This window comes from Prinia subflava (assembly GCF_021018805.1).
Source record: "Prinia subflava isolate CZ2003 ecotype Zambia chromosome W unlocalized genomic scaffold, Cam_Psub_1.2 scaffold_22_NEW, whole genome shotgun sequence".
In the NCBI taxonomy this organism is placed as follows: Eukaryota; Metazoa; Chordata; class Aves; order Passeriformes; family Cisticolidae; genus Prinia; species Prinia subflava.
In genome coordinates, this window is record NW_026960606.1 from 821889 (window position 1) to 839072 (window position 17184).

General features: G+C 42.4%; 1 protein-coding gene across 3 annotated transcripts in view; it reads right to left on the bottom strand.

The window, feature by feature from the left end:
- Positions 1–7768: 7768 nt before the first annotated feature.
- Positions 7769–17184, bottom strand: part of LOC134564878 (zinc finger SWIM domain-containing protein 6) — a 208266-nt gene continuing 198850 nt past the window's right edge. For all 3 annotated transcript variants that reach the window (XM_063424156.1, XM_063424155.1, XM_063424157.1), the window contains 2 exons: positions 12260–12341; positions 7769–10346 (listed from right to left, as the gene is read on the bottom strand). In XM_063424156.1, coding sequence (XP_063280226.1) covers positions 9484–10346; positions 12260–12341 — 945 coding nt within the window. In that variant the 3' untranslated portion in view covers positions 7769–9483. The remainder of the gene's footprint in view (positions 10347–12259; positions 12342–17184) is intronic.

Consider the following 17184-nt stretch of genomic DNA (forward strand, 5'->3'; position numbering starts at 1 on the left):
AGAATGGCCTTTCCTATGGCATTTACAATTGTGCAGGGAACTGTATCATTCCCATGACCTATTAGGCTGCTTAGGGGTATAGGAGGCAGAAAGGTCTTACTGATTTGTTCCCACCTTTCAGTACACTTCACTTTCATTAAAACACCAGTCAGTGGCCAGTTACTACTCCCATCTATAGGTGGCAATTGAGTACAAATCCAGCAACTGTTCTTATTAAGAGCTTTGGATACATTTTGGATGAAGGTCCCATGCAAATTGTGGGGCCAACCCTGAGTCATGGCTACCAATGGGGCAGATAACGGACATGAAAAGAGCAGTTTAAACCGCATCATCCTGATTTGCATCAGTCTGTTTTCCCGATGGTTTCAGGAGCAGAAGCCTTCTTAACTCTGGAGTAGTGGATCCTCAGTCACTTGCCAGCAACCTTGACCACAGTAAGGGTAGTCAGCAAAACTTGGAACAGTCCCTTCCACTTAGCTTGCCAGGAGTCACTGTTCCACCATTTAACATAGACCCAGTCTCAAGGCTGGAATGGATGGATGAGCAGGTGTGGCCAGTCTATCGGCCTAGATAACACGATGAATCTCTGGATCTTCTACAAAGTGGAACTTAAAGACACTTAGTACTTCTGTAAATCATTTCTACCCTTCATATGATTTTCTCCTGGGATATGTGGAACCTCATATGACCTGCTATATAATATTTCATAGGGACCTAAGTTGTCTCTCTGCCTTGGATGTATGCAGATTCTCAGTAAGGCTATAGGCAAGGCCTGAACACGTCATGGATGTTTCTTGACAGGTCTTACTAATCTAGGTTTTTAAGGGTTTCATTCATTAATATAATTAATTAAATAATATAATATCCAAGGTTTGGGATTCCTTTGAGGATGTCATCATATAGGGGACCACATTTTGTTGCAACAGTTGTCGGGGAATTTAGCAGGATTCTGGGAACTACTTGGGACCTGCACACACCATACAAGCCCCAAGCAAGTGGCAAAGTTGAACGTATGAATGAAACCCTGTGCCGCGGCACTGCCCCGTCTCTGCCTCCCTGCTGGGGAGGCAGCAGCCCTTGCCACCGGGCGCACGGCCAGTGCAGCGGGCTGTGCGAACATTCGCATGGCGGAACCAATGGGGGATGTCCGAGGAAGTGTTAGAGACTGCTTTTGAGCGTCCCCTCCCTTTTCTGGGGTTGCGGTCAGCATATGGACTCACTTGCTCAGAGGGCTGGGAATCTAATTCCTCTTTGCCTCTCTGCTGCCGTGGGAGTTTTAATTCTTCCCTGGAATTCTGTAATATCATTTGCAGCAGTGCTCTTGCCGATGCCAATAATTAGAGAGCTTCTTTATCTCTCCTTATTGCTTTTTGATATAGTTTTTTTTTGTTCACCTCTTTCCAAAATTCTGTCTGGAACTTTAGTTCCGATCTGCATTGTGGAGTTTCGAGGCAAACCCATTATTAGAGAGCTGCTGGCTCTTTGTTAATTAAAGCCTTAGGTCCCTATGAAATATTATATAGCAGGTCATATGAGGTTCCACATATCCCAGGAGAAAATCATATGAAGGGTAGAAATGATTTACAGAAGTACTAAGTGTCTTTAAGTTCCACTTTGTAGAAGATCCAGAGATTCATCGTGTTATCTAGGCCGATAGACTGGCCACACCTGCTCATCCATCCATTCCAGCCTTGAGACTGGGTCTATGTTAAATGGTGGAACAGTGACTCCTGGCAAGCTAAGTGGAAGGGACTGTTCCAAGTTTTGCTGACTACCCTTACTGTGGTCAAGGTTGCTGGCAAGTGACTGAGGATCCACTACTCCAGAGTTAAGAAGGCTTCTGCTCCTGAAACCATCGGGAAAACAGACTGATGCAAATCAGGATGATGCGGTTTAAACTGCTCTTTTCATGTCCGTTATCTGCCCCATTGGTAGCCATGACTCAGGGTTGGCCCCACAATTTGCATGGGACCTTCATCCAAAATGTATCCAAAGCTCTTAATAAGAACAGTTGCTGGATTTGTACTCAATTGCCACCTATAGATGGGAGTAGTAACTGGCCACTGACTGGTGTTTTAATGAAAGTGAAGTGTACTGAAAGGTGGGAACAAATCAGTAAGACCTTTCTGCCTCCTATACCCCTAAGCAGCCTAATAGGTCATGGGAATGATACAGTTCCCTGCACAATTGTAAATGCCATAGGAAAGGCCATTCTTCCTTCATATTGCCATATGACCAAATTCATGGAAAGAATAAGCCCAAGAACTGTGAGAAATATGTAATTGACATCATGGAGACTAGCTCTACTATATGGGACAGGGTATTATTGGATATGCGACAGTAAGGCCTGGAAAAACCTGCCTGTAGATAAAGATCAGGCCTGTGCCCTTGGGGCTGTAATTCCAAACATAACAATATTTGATCATATTGAAAATCCAAATGGGAGAATGAAAAGATCTATTAATCCCCTCGTTGAATGTCTCACACTTTTCCATAGTATAATCAGAGCTCTCATTCCCTCTTTCAGAAGAGTCCAGCTGGAGAGGGCAGTTGTAAACATCTCAGCCGTTATCGAACATATTGAACAGCATACTGCAGATGCAATTTCAGCCTTACAGGAGGAAGTCCATGGTCTGTCTCCAATGGTTTTGCAGAACAGAATGGCTCTCAAATTCCTACTGATCCCACAAGGAGGTGTATGTGCTATCAACATCACTGGTTGTTCTTATGTGGACCAGAGTGGAAGAATTAGGAAGGATTTGGCTGAAATTCGGAAGCAGATTCAAATTTTATATGAAGTAGCTTTCAGAAATAACACCTTGAACTCTGACTATATCTTCGACACCCTCATGTCATGGTTACAAAATTGGACCTGGATAAAAGAAGTGTTCATAGTAGCTGTAATTATATTTGGCATCTGTATGATAGCCGATGTAACAGCCTGTTGTGTAAACCAGTGTTGTGGTTAAATATGGAGTAGAGACTAGACAAGGTAGAGTCTTGTTAGCCTCTAAAAAGGGGGGGAAATTATGCTGAATTGAATTTTTGCCTTTCTTCTTTTATATATTCTGTGTATTCTTTACACATATATTTGTAGCTCTGTTATTATATTTTTAACTTAGCTTCAGTATTTTTCCTTACCTTACCCAATAGGCAGAAAGACAAAACACATTCCAAAAGCTTCTAAGCTGGGGGTCTGAGGCTCCTATCTTATCTTGGTTTTTCCTAGCAACCAAGTTTGAGATCAGCTCTTCTAGACATATTTTTATAAACAAAGTTTAATTCTCATCTGAGGGAGGAGGATTTAGAAGGGACTTGAACCAGAAGGGGATTGCCTCACAAATTATTACTCTAATTGGTGATTCTTGTCAAATATGCTAATTTGCAAAGCCTGTAAATATTGTATATGCATTATGCTGTGGGTGCTTCTTCGGCATTTTCCACCTGGCAAATTGTGCACCTAAGGATCGTTATAAAGGTAAACCCTTTTTTATCACCCTAACTGTGTCTCACTCATGATTTTAGGACCAGCAAAAAAGTCATCAATGTACATGCAATCCAGGTTTAACCTTGCTGCTATAGCATTAGAACCAAAACATTTTGAGATTAGGACATGAAGTACTCTGAAAGAAGCTGTCTTGGATTTGAGTTGCACCTTAGTATCTAAAATATGAGTCTCCCATATATGCCTTTCTCTTTTTCATGTTTGTCCTAGGGTGACTTTATGATGCTTGTATCCCCGATTGTCTGTTCTGTTTATGTTGGATATTGTGTTCTGTACCTTTAAGATTGGTTCCAAGAGCAAAGGGGGACAAAGAGAAGCACCGAATTTGTTTTCAGAAACTGCATTCATTCCTCCACATTCTGCTCCTGGACTGTGTTGTCTGCAGCACAGACAGACAGCGGGACAGAGATCTCCTTTGCTTTTAGTTGGTTTTTAGCTAGCTGAGGCAGAGAAGTTCCCTGGACTGTTTTTTTTTTTCTTTTACTTGGGACTGTTTAAACCTGCTCTGGACTGAAAAACCCAGAAAACACACGGAGCTCACACCTGCAGCCCACTGGGGCCCAGGACGGCATTTTCCAGCACCGGAGGGTTTCATAAGGAACTGAGCGAGCCGAGCTACACTTTACGACAGAGACTTTCTGGGTTTGCCATCTCTTTGGACAGCGAGAGGTTTTATTGTTTCATATTATTCATTTTTTTTTGTCCTTGTGGATACCTTGATTGTTAAATAAATAGGTTTTTCCACTTTTCTCCAAGGAAATCTTTTCCTGAACCGGTTGAGGGAGGGGCAGCTTGAGTTTGCTATTCTGGAGGGACCCCATTTGGAGGTTTTCTCCCCGATTTGCCCTAAACCAGGACAATGTTGAAAAGTCTTACAGTTTTCTCTAATGGGAGAAACTGATGTGGAAATGAAGTAAGCGTTGAAACACCAAAAAGCTAAACAAAGGTAATGTAATTTGGGTAAGAAAAATCTCTGCTGGCTTCTGTTCAGGCAGAATCAATAGAATATAAAGGAATCTGAAAACGAACCTATGAGTACAAGTCAGTTTCTTGGGCAATCTCATAATACAGAAGTAATATAATATCTTTCAGGATTTCACTCAGCTCACCAAAAGAATGAAGATTAAATAGCAGCCTATGATATGGAAGAATCATGCTCAGTTCCCTTCAGTACTGAACAGCAATCTTGGATTTTGACAAAGTTTTCATTTAAAGGAGTGTTGAAAAGCACTATAACATTTTGCAATGATAGAAGAGGTATTCAGCTGCATATCTCAAATACAGAGTCTGAAAAGAAGATAAGGTATTTGAGACATATTTTGACTAGGCTTCCTTATGCTTCAAAATTAATTCAGATCTGCAGTTTTAGAAATATTTGATCAGTTTTTGCTAAGAGAGCCCTCGACCTTTTTTCCATGTGTCATGGGTTGGCGCTGGCCAGATGCCAGTGCACCCATGAGTGTATGTTTCTCCTAACGAACTACTGTGAGATGTGGTCAAGAACAGAGCAGAGCAGGCCCAAAACTTGGAATAGACAGAAAACTTTATTAAACTACATAAGAATAGAAAATAGAAAAGAAAACCTAAACACACAAAAACCAGAAATGAAAACCTCCCAGAACATTTCTTCTCCTCCCCTAATTTCCACCCATTCCACACTCAAACTGTTAACACTTACACATCACCTTCCATCTTACTTGCTTAAACCAAAAACCCTGGGTTCCCAATCAAAGTCATCATCACTCAGAAAGAACCAATATTCCATTCATCCAGGGAGAGAGGAGTCTCTCTCGCACCACAGACCCCCCACAGGAAACACAGGTCCACCCTCCCGTGTTCCCATGTCACCCATGGCACCACCCGGAGAAGTCTGCCATGGTGACACCCTCCTTTCCATGTCCAGTGCTCTCACCACTGTCCATGGACCAAAACCGCATAAAGGGCTCTTTTAAGGATGCTTGACTAAGTACCAAAAACCAGCCATCTTCTCATATTGGGACAAGCAGTCCCCCCACATTTACCCCTGGGGCCGAGGGTTCCAAGAACAGAGATCTTCATCCCTCAAGACAGAGGGCGCCCCCACACCCTCTTCCTCTCTTCTCTGTTCTCCACTCCTACAGTGGCAAATCACTGCCACAAAGTCTTTGGTTTGGAGCCAAATGCATCCACCCAAATACAGTCTTATTTATGTTCAGGAGAATTCAGGGTCCGTCTATGGCTAACATTATGCAAGAAAAGTCCAGCCCAAAAGCCACTCCTCTTCATCTCTGCCCATCTGGGATTCTTTTCATCTTCCTTTATCATCTCAGTCCCAGGCTGTCTCTCTCTCTTCTGAAATCACCAGCCATGAGAATCAATGTCTGGAAAAAGTTTTCTTCTGCCTCGGAAAGAGTTTAAAGCTCCCGTCAGGGCCGCAGGCTCTGGCACTCGCAGGCTCAGGCACCCCCACACGCCGCTGGACACCTTCTCCCTGGGGGGGGGAGGAGGACGGACGGGTACAGACGGGACGGACGGGGACAGAAGGCACCTCCACAGTTCTCCACCCCTCCATCCTGGATGGGGCTGGCTCAGCTCCAGTCCCGTTCACTCTCTTCTCCCCCCGGGGCACCAGCCTACCTCAGCCCGGCCGCCTGGCCTGGCTGCATGGTTTCCCTCCCCCACCCAGCCTTGTAAGCTGGACAGGGGAGGAGAAGAAGATGCTTCTCTCCTGAAAGCGGAACCAGAAAAAGGAAATCCCTCTGGAAGTCCTTGCTTTTAACCCCTTGTGTTCTCAGAGGCGTGTCCAACCTCTCAGTGGTCACTCCAGGTGCCAACATTCAAACCTGACCACTGATTGGTTTGACCACAACTTCCTAGAAAACTCACTTCCCCTCAAACCAGGACACCATGAAATGTGTTTCCTGTGCTCTTCCTATCTCCACAAAACAAAAGCAGTACATATCTAGACATGCTTGTTAGACACATGGGACAATCATCTGTTGGTCCATGAGAGTTTTTAACATGGTGTGAACTGCACTGTGCAGCACCACTGAGGATATAAAGAGATTTCAATCAGTCGTGAAAACAAGTCAAAGAAACTTTGATCAGTTCTGAAAGAAGAATAAGCCATTGTGCTTGTCAAAAGCAGGTGGCAGCCATCAAGATCTCGTTTCATTGTAAAGCCTTTGTCTTCAAATAGGCTTCAGTTTTGCAATCTATATAATCCACAATATCCCTAATGCTGAATTATTTGTAAGAGGCAAAAAAGCCCCAACACCCACACAAATCCTTTTACAGAATGGAGCATCCTTCTCATTCCTTATTGTCTATAGCAGAAAATTATTTTAAGACAAAGTAATGAAGCAAACATGTCATGCAAATGCAATGCTTGGAAAGGCATAGAAGGCTACAGAATGTTAGTACTACCAGGTCAGGACAACTCAACTGCTAGCAAGGCTTGGCAAAGACTCATATTTACATGACAAGTTGTACAAAGATTCAGGTCTTTTCCTCATTAATCTTCCAGTGACACAAGTCTCACTGTCAGAATGCATGGGTACATTGGCATCTCTGATAGTTGCTTGCTGCATGCTAATTCTGTTTTCAGCTGAAGATACTAAAAAAAACCAAAGTGAAGGTGTTCAGATCATGTAGTCAAATATGACATCATATACCTAAGATGATAAAGATCTTGGTAAAGCAGAACACTCCAAATTTCAACCATTCTGTATCGCATGATTCACTGAGAGCTGGAAAACTTAGACACATCTTACCGAGCAAAGACTCCAAAAATGCAGAAATGTTGTCTATTAGTTGGTGAGCAAGAACTCCATGCTGGGTGGAGTGAGTTGCACAGTTCAGAATACACAAAATGCTTTATAAAATCCAAAGAGCAGCATGAACTGTCCTTGTATATATCTGCATCACATCTCAACTCTCATGGGCACCCATATAATCCACTGAGTGGAAACATGCTCCCACACACTCTTCCATCCTACCAGGGCAATATGTCAAGGCTTATGGTTTGTTGTATAGACCACACATCTTCAATTGCAGGCAGCATTTGGTCCCTCTGACACACCAAGTCTTCCTCCATGAGCAAAGGAGATGTTGTAATTGTGAACACTACTGTTCCTCAGCAGATTTTTGAGGAACAAAACATTTCTTTCTTGGTCATATTGCTTATCACCATAATGCACCAAAGTTGCAAGCTGGGCTTTTAACATCTATGAACTATCCATACATAATTTAACTCAAGCAACAGACACCATAAAGGAGGCAGAATCAACTTTCAAAAAACTAATTTTAATTAAAACAAAAAAAAATTGTTATCAGTAACAAGTTTATAAAACAGTGATCTAGTTACATAAATAAATTGATATCATTGTATCAAATCTTAATTTCAACTTCATGAGCATGTTTATATGGTTAATGAAGTACAACCTTTTTACCTATTATAATAAATAAAATGGAGAGCATGAAATAGTTTTTCTAAACAAAAATACCTACGCACCTACCTCTAGCATGTTCTCTAATGAAGGGAACAAGAGACACTGGACAACTTTTGCACCAGAACAAAAACTGTTTTAAAAAGCACAAGGATACAGAACAATCAGCTAAAGCAAAGACACGATACTGCAATCAAAGTTGGTGTTTAATAATATAATGAATGGTTTGGTAGTTAGATCTCCAGTTTGGTTAATTTAAAGCATTAAGACAAGGCAAGATAGAAGGTTGTTTTTGCTTGAGTAATTCTAGAGAAAATAAAATATATTAGAAAAATGAACAGAAAAGTAGAACAGTCATACCTACACAACTTTCTGTCCTGCACAAAGTCAAAATACCTATGCAGAATATATATAATACATATATATTTGTGCACAAAGGTTAGCTTATTATTAGCTCGCTGCAAAGACGTAATGTATCACGCCAATCATTTTGCATTTTGTGTCAAAAATGATATTTCTTTACATTTCCTAGGCTAGGAGGCACAAACCCCAATTCTGGCATACTGTATTCTTAATGCTAAGGCTTGCTGCTCTGGCTGTGTATTTTTTTTGTTGTCCCTCTGTACTATAGTGCCTGTTACAAGCATGTGTTTATGTGTGTATACATATATATACATGCATACATACATACATATATATATATACACATACATACATATTAAAAACTTCCCCAGTAGGTATCATTCCAACCACGCAATCCAAAAGATGGCTCTGAATAAATGCCCAGCATATAGTTCACCACCTGAGCCAACCCTGAAGCAAGGCGCACTTTAGTCCTTCAGATAGTTTTTCTTTGAAACCAAGCTACTGCAGCTTCAAGTATTTTGTATTACATAGAGTTGATTTTTTTATAAATTAATGTTAGATTTTTTCAATATTCAGACATATACTATAATATATATACAGTACAATAAATGCTCTCATACTTAAAAAAATTATTTTGATAAATCCCTGAGAAATGTATGTTGACAGTTGCTAAGTTTCCACATGCACAAGCATTGTGTGCCATGCTTCTGGATGAACAGCACTGCAAAGCCACATGGTCAGCCTTTTAACTACTAGTATTTCATTTGTTGATTTGTTCAAATATGTTGAAATATAATGAGGAGTTACAAAGGAGTAAAGTTGAATCCATTTGAGGTACTTATCACAGGATGGAGGTGTTTTGTTTGCTTTTTTAAGCCATTGCAGTATGTTTTGTTTTTGAGGCTGTGAACATATACAAAAAGAACAGGAGAGTGATGTGGGCTTTTGCCACTTGACAACATATACTCAGTGTAAACCAAACCTTTTTTTACCCTCTCTCACACAAAACAGAAAAAAAGGAAAAAAAATTAAACACACACACTTTCACAACATGACAGCTTAGTTTTCAAACTCAGTATATCTATACACACATAATACCAGTGTGGCTTTGTTTCTTTAAGTTCAAAAGGATACAAAGGCAGGCTCAAGTAAAAACAAATCACCTCCTCCCTTCACTCATTTTCATCAACCGAACCGCTCACGAACCAACATCATCAGTTTCTTTTTCCCTTTGTAGATTTGTTTTAGATTATCAATAAACTGTGTAAACTGTATGAGTCCATCATGAGCCATTAAGAAGGTCTCTCGGGCCTTGCTGAGGAACTCTATAAACTCACTATAGTGTCGTGGGCTGATGTGAGTGAGACGTGAATGAGTTGTATTAATGTAAGCTCCGATCGTGGCATCCAAGAGTTGTCTTAAAGGGGCTTTGTCCAGTGACATGAGCTTACCGGAATTCCTCCTTCCATGGAGTCCCACCATGCCTGGAGTGGTCAAAGTACACCTGCGCAAAATATCTGACAGTACTGTTGCACACTTGACACTTTTGACCACCAGAGGTATTACAGCTGCTAGCTCATTTTTCCCAAGAGAGTGGCTGAGAACACATGCCCAGAGAACATCGTTAATGGCAGGGTGTGTGTCCTGATTGTAACTCAGGCTGAGATGCATTATGGCCAAAGTGGCCAGCTTATAGGCCCGCATAGGGTAACCACGGTGCTCCATGTATCGTGCTATAGTAAAAAGCTGTGAGTAGCTCATGCTGGTTGTAGCCGCATCTAGAACAATTTGGTAAGCAGTCTCAAAAGCTATGTGATCCTTTTCACACAGAGTCAGTGCGGAGAGGGCACAGTTTTGAGGGTCCTTCATGGCACACTGTAGAGCAAGTCTTCTAGCACTGGTGGCCAGCTTCTCCTGCTGATGACAATCCAGATTCAGACGGACAATGGTGCTGTTGGACATCACTGTTGTAGCAACAATACTAGTGGCTTCTGTTGGAGTGAAAAGTGTAAACCAGTTTTGCATTATACTATCCAATGCATAAACACCTGGGGAGAGAAAGAAAGGATTAAGCACAACTGACAAAAGCTAGCAGATATAGATGTTCAGCAAAAGATTATATTCAAAGTTCTAAGAGGTTGCCAGTACACTGAAGAGGGAGTACAGCTTCAGCAAGAAAAGTTAAAACAGATAACATGTCTGCAAAAGGACATTAAAATAAAGGCTAACTTGTGGTGTGGTTTTGTTCATTTATTTCATGTGAGTTTACTATGTTAAATGGTTTGTTCTTTGTACCCCTATTCCCACTTCCACTTGGTTGTACCCTGGAATTCCCCCTCCTTCGGTTACCTGTCAATCCCCTACTCCCCCTCCTCAGGAGCCTGCCTGTCATTTCGGAGCCTCTCCCGTGAGCTAGAAAGTTCTAAGGAAGGCGTCGAGTGATAGGTCAGGACCAGAGGAGGTCCCTCCTTCCTCTACTGGGTTGGTTCCCGAGGATGCCTGTTATCCCTGGAGCCACTCTCAAATCACCCCTGGTTGGCTGATCCCTTGCCCCTTCCCCTTTCTCCACCCCCCTGTAAAAGCTGCTGTTAGCCGGCAATCAAGGGCCTGCCAGAGCAGGTGTCGAGAGCTGAGGAGGTCTGGCAAGAGACACCAATAAACTCTTGTTACAGCTCCTCAGAGTCCTCTCTTCCTTCCTTGCCTTCGTCGCCTCATTCCACCTGTGTCCTCTGGCGCTGCTCCGGACAAGGACTCACCGGGTTGGTCCAGCTTGCATGCCTTGCTGACCATGCCAAAAGCCGCTGTGGTGCCAGAGCTAGCCAGGCAGGCTTGAGAAGGTACCTCAAGCAAGCAGGCACCGCGACAGCTAACTATGTACACTCTGTAGCAATGACTGAAATGCAGATAACAAAAAAGTCTGCAAGATAAGCTTTTATATCCCAGTGAGACAACTGAGCTGTTTTACTTGTTATCTAAGACAATTTGGATAACAAGTTCTGGCTCATTTGTTTTTATCAAATCACTCAAAAGCAGCCCTCACACCAAATGCTTAAAAGGCAATTTTAACTTCTTTTCTTAACGTGCATGTCACAGTACAGCGCATGCACAAAAGAATATTAAAGCATGCCAAATGTCTCATTTCATAGAACACCATGATATTTAATACTAAGCACAACTTTAAAAGAAGTAAAATAAAAAATCCTAACCTCTACCCTCTCCCAACAGGCTTTTCAGATACATTTTTTATTGAATTGATATGTTTGAACATAAAGATTTTTATTAGGGAAGTACTCTGAGCAATATCATAGAAAGGCTTGGGTTACATTAGTGTTTGATTTGCTTTCCAGTGCAGACGAGAGGCCTGCACAATGCCATAGCCATGTAATAAATAAGCATTACACTCTAAGCCTGGATTTACAAAGGGGCTTATAAAATGAAACCAAGAAAACAAGCAATGAGAACCCCTTCCTGAGATCTTGTCTGCCACACAATGGGATGCAACTTCAGCATTTCATTCACCTGTTTTGTGGTTCATCTTCCCCACAGCTGACAAGACAGTGCTCTCACCAGTCTTTTGGAGCCTCACCCTTCAGAGCAAGCAAAGTTGCAGCATAATGTAACATCCCACGACCACTATCCTTTTCTCTGCTGCAGCCTCAAACCCAAACCCAACATAGAGGGAAGAAGGGGAAATCTGGGTTATGGATGTCCCTACCTTGAAGGGAAAAGAAGTTACACTGCATTAATCAAGTATTGTCTCACTTGGCCTTTGCCTATTCTATTGCATGCTCACAAAACCCACTTATTACTGACATAATTACGGTCTTCTAAAAAGGGGATTTTAAAGAGGAACAGAAGGTAGGAGATATTTGCAGAGCCTGAGTGTTGACAAACAAGATCAAGCCCTTTAAGATTAGCTGGCAAAAAGACAGGAGCCCTTGAGAAGCATCTCAGAACATACCTATTTCTGTTGCACATGTTACCAACCACCTCACCATTTCCCGTCTTCGCCAATTCAATGTTGACAGTGTCATCCGCATCACCTATTAAAACAACACAAAGTACAAATTCATCCTATTGTAAAATCAAGACAATATACCAAAAATCAGGGATTTAAGTTACTTGAATACACTGAGGTTCAAAATGGTAGCCTCTTGCCTTCTCTGCTCTGTTGCCTCTTTCTAGCTGATATGTCAAAAGACTTGATAAATACTACTCTAATATCTTAGAAGAGCATACAGAGAGTAATTCTGCAGGTCCTTTTAGGCTAGAGAAGAAACTCTCTTTTATTTGGGGGGAAGAAAAAAAACCAAACAAAACCCCCACCACCCCATAAAAAAGCCTTCTTGCCCCCAACCAACAACAAAACCCAATTTTTCAATTAAAATTAAATTATCCTGTATCTCCTCCCTCTCTATATATAAATCTTTAAAGTGGAAACATGTGAACTCCTGTTGGGCAATCTAACCAATCAGATTTTTCCCCCATCTGCATTTTCTGGTCATTGACTTCAACAATACAGATAGGAGTCAGTGTACTGTGATTTGACTGACTGCTTATGCTGCAAAGATACATATATACACACTTCCAGATTTATGCGAGTATTCTGGGGCACAAGTTATATTCTCCTCTATACTTCCAGTTGAAGGTAGCAACACTGGAAGAAACAGACAGGTCCAGTCTATTCATATGTGGCAGCACAGCTATTGTCACCACCATAATTTGGGGGGGTTTGACAATGGAATGGCCTAAGCAGCACTGGGCATGCTGGCATCAGCCAGAACTCACCTTTCTCAGTGAAGGAGGAGAGTCTTTGCTCAGGAACTAGTGGGGCTCATTAGCAGGGTTTTAAACTAGATGTGAGGGGGAAGGGGGACTATATCAGGCTTGTACCTGCAAAGCTGTGGGATGAAAGGCCAAGAGGGATGGAGTGCAAGTGAGGGTCCTCTGGTGGTGACTCGTAAATGTGCTGGCCACACTGGAGCACATTTGCAGTCTTATGGAGATGAGCCAGGGACTCCTGAAGTAACAGAAGCCAACAGGAAAACACCAGGGAAATATCTCAAAGGAATTAAGGGATGTTCTTCTTGGAAGGATACATGGCCAACAGTCCAGCTGAGGTGCCTTTACACCAATGCAATGCAGCATGGGCAAGAAACAGGAGTTGGAAGTCACCGTGCTGCTAGAAAGTTATGACCTTGTTGCTACTACTGAAACTTGGTGAGATGAATCCCATGACTGGCTACAGGCTGTTCAGAAGAGACAGGGGAGGAAGGAGAGGCAGATGGGTTTCTCTGCATCAGAGGTGTATTGTGAAGTGTGGGAACAGTGCCAGACACCCGGCATCCTAACCAGGATTAGAACAAGAGAATATTAACCCTAAAGGCTCTGCTAATTTGTGTGTTTGCTGAGCATGCTGCAAAAAAATTACCTTGGTGGAAGACCACCATATGAGTGTGTAATTTACTGTGATTGAAAACAATCACATTCATGGAATGCTTCAGACATGTTTTGTGTGTTACAAAATTAGCAGAGGCCCTGAGGACCAATCAGAAGGCAGTTGTTTATCTGTAACAAAATTAAAATAAAAGGGAGCTTGCATGGGAAAGAGGCAGTCAAGAAGAGAAAAACAACACCTAGAGCAGAGCTCGAAGCTCAGTGTGTTTTCTTGATATTGACATTTTGAATTTTTAAATTTAGATTATTTCTTACATTTAGATTTTTCTTTGCATTTGATTTCCTCACCAACAGTGAAGAGCTGTCTGAAGAACAGCCATGAGCAGGTCAAAAGCCTGTGGGTAAGGACCAGAGATCAAGGCAACAAAGGGAACCTTGTGGTTGGTGTCTACCACAGGCCACCTGATCAAGGAGAGCCTATTCACAAAGCCTTCTTGCTCCAGCTACAGGAGACATTGCACTTGCAAGCTCTCATCCTGCTGGGGGACTTCAACCACCCCAACATCTGCTGGGAAAGTAGCACAGCAAGATGTAGGTATTCCAGGAGGCTCCTGGAATGCATGGATGACAACTTCTTGAGCCAGGTAATAGATAGCACTACCAGAGGGGATGTGTTACTGTATCTGTTGGTCACCAACGCAAGTGAGTTTATCAGGGATGTCAAGACTGGAGGCAGCCTGGGCTGCAGTGATCACACATTGGTGGAGTTTGCAGTCCTGAGGGATATGGGTCAGGTAAGGAGTAAAGTTAGGCCCCTGAACTTTAGGAAAGCAAACTTCCAGCTCTTAAGGGAGATAGTGGGATCCCCTGGAAGACTGCCCTCAGGGACTAGGGAATGGAACAGAACTGGCAGATCTTTAAGGATGTCTTCCATAAAGCACAAGAGCTAACAATCCACAGGATCAAGAAAACAGGCAAAGAAGGCAGGAGACTGGTATGACTGACCTGCTGATCAAAGTAAAGGGAAAGAAGCAAAGGCACAGGCAGTGGAAACTAGGACAGGTATCCTGGAAAGAGTATAGGGATGAAGTTCAGTTGTGTAGGGACAGGGTGAAGAAGGCAAAGGTAAAACTGAAACTGAACCTGGCAAGGGATGCAAAGAATAACAGGAAGGGCATCTACAGATCTGTGAACCAGAAAAGGAAGGTCAAAGTAGGTGTACTCCCCTCGATAAGCAGTGCTGGAACACTGGTAGCAACAGATGATGAAGAAGAGGCTGAGGTACTCAAAACCGTTTTTGCCTCAGTCTATAATACCTCTCAAGTAGATAGACAGCAGGAAAGGGACTGGGTGACCAAAGTCCCTCCTACTGTAAGTAAAGATCAGGTTTGTGACCACCTGAGGAACCTGAATGTGCAAAAGTACATGGGACCTGATGAAATGCATCCCAGAGTCTAGAGAAAATTGGCTGATGTAGTTGCCAAGCCATTCTCTATCATATTTGAAAAGTCATGGCAGTTGCATGAAGTTCCAGGTTACTGGAAAAAGGGAAACATTGCACCCATCTTTAAAAAGGGTAAAAAGGAGGACCCTGGGAACTACCACCCTGTCAGCCTCACCCCTGTGTCTGGGAAGATCCTGGAACAGATCCTCCTAGAAGCTCTGCTAAGGCACATGGAGGACAGGGAGGTGATTCAAGACAGCCAGCACAGCTTCACCAAGGACAAGTCCTGCCTGACCAACCCAGTGGCCTTCTATGATGGAGTGTCTATATCAGTGGATGTAGTGGTTTCAAGTTTGCCTATTTTTGTTTTCCAAAATTAGTGTAGTGGTTTGAGTGTCTCCTAGAATTATATATTCTTTTTCTGCTGTGAGATAGGATTAGGAGAGAAGCAAAGCAGGCTCAAAACTTAAAAGGGTATAAAGACAGGTTTATTAACAAAATTACAAGCAAAAGAAAAACTTAATAAGAATCAGAATGAAACCTTAAAAACACTTCCCCTCCCCCACAACTTTCTTTTCCCTTCTCACGGACAATGTATAGAGAGAAAATTTAGAACCCTTGGTCAGTTTACTACTTATAAAATAGTCTTTCATCAGTTCATTTAGAGAGAGAAGTCTCTTTTGGTCTGCTATGGAAACTTCCCACAAGACAGACAGTCTTCTTGTGGTTTTTAATTTTCACAAAAGTAGCCACCCAGGAATCTGCAGTTGTGACGTTCTTCCCATATTACGCAGCCTTCCCACAGCTGCATTATGGGCCATGATACTCATGGGGTACTATTTTAAAGATGAATGGTTTAAAAGTAAAGGTTTCTTTTATCTCTAGTGATGCCTTAGGTTTTAGCTTTCGTATTTTCAGATTCTGTGCTACCTAGAGATGTAGTTCTGAGCCTCATATTAAGTGCCAGTAATCTCTCTTCACAGAGTAGGTAGACAAAACAAATCCTTTTCTTACTGGGGACCAGGGACAACTTTCAGCCCAACAACATAAACAACAGTGGACTGAGAGGAGGAACAAGAGGGATGGGACCTCACAACCTGAAGCTGTAATTGGAAAATTAAACCCCAGTATGCAAATTCACCAAAACTTATAAAAATGTAGTATCTCATGACTGGTCAGCCATTTTGTGGCCATTCTTGGTCCACCCAGGGTGCAGCCTTGGTCAGGTTCCTGTTCTGCCCAAGGTGGATCCTGGAGGCCTTTCAAGAAATACCTACTTTATTTTCTAGCTCTGTCCAGTCTCTATTTCAGGTCAGCCTTCCAAGGCATCAGTTTCCTAAGGCATCACTAGGAACAGAGATCTTTTCTCTTTCTGGGGGCAAATGTTTGTCTCATCTTTCTCTGTTCAAATTTTTCATAAGATTACAGCTACTTCAATATTTACTTAGTTCACTACAAATACCTTTGCTCAGATTGATAATTTGAATACTCTCATCTCCCCAATGCATATTTTCTATGATTTAAAGAGATATTCTAGTATATTACAGTCTATTACTATGGCTTACAAAAGAATTTCAGCTTAAAACTAAGGCATCTTTTCATTCTCTTCCATCTAGGCTTCAACTCTTCCTTCACTGATTTTGATGTGTTCATATTATCTCTCTACATGTCTCTACTCTGTCCCTTTTCTCTCCCTCAAAGAAAATTTAATATTTTGCAAGTTTCATCTGTGTAAAAAAAGTTAAATCTCTCCCAGGTCTGCAGAAGGTATAATAGTTATTCCAGGCCGTGACCAAAAGTAGTAAATTCAGGCCATACCGGGGGTGAGCCAGGATCTCACACAGCTGAGCCCCTCCCTCTGCAAAGGGTCTTGGTAGCAGAGACTGGAGCGCACTAGGGGGAGAGAGAGCTAAGATCTCACAGCAGCATGTCCGTGGCTGGGGCTTCTCCAACCTGGCAGCTGCTGGGAGAGAGAGGGGTGAGAGGGGCCCAGCCCGGCCCTGCCAGGCCTCCTGGGGTCATGATAGAAGAGTGAATTTAGAGGC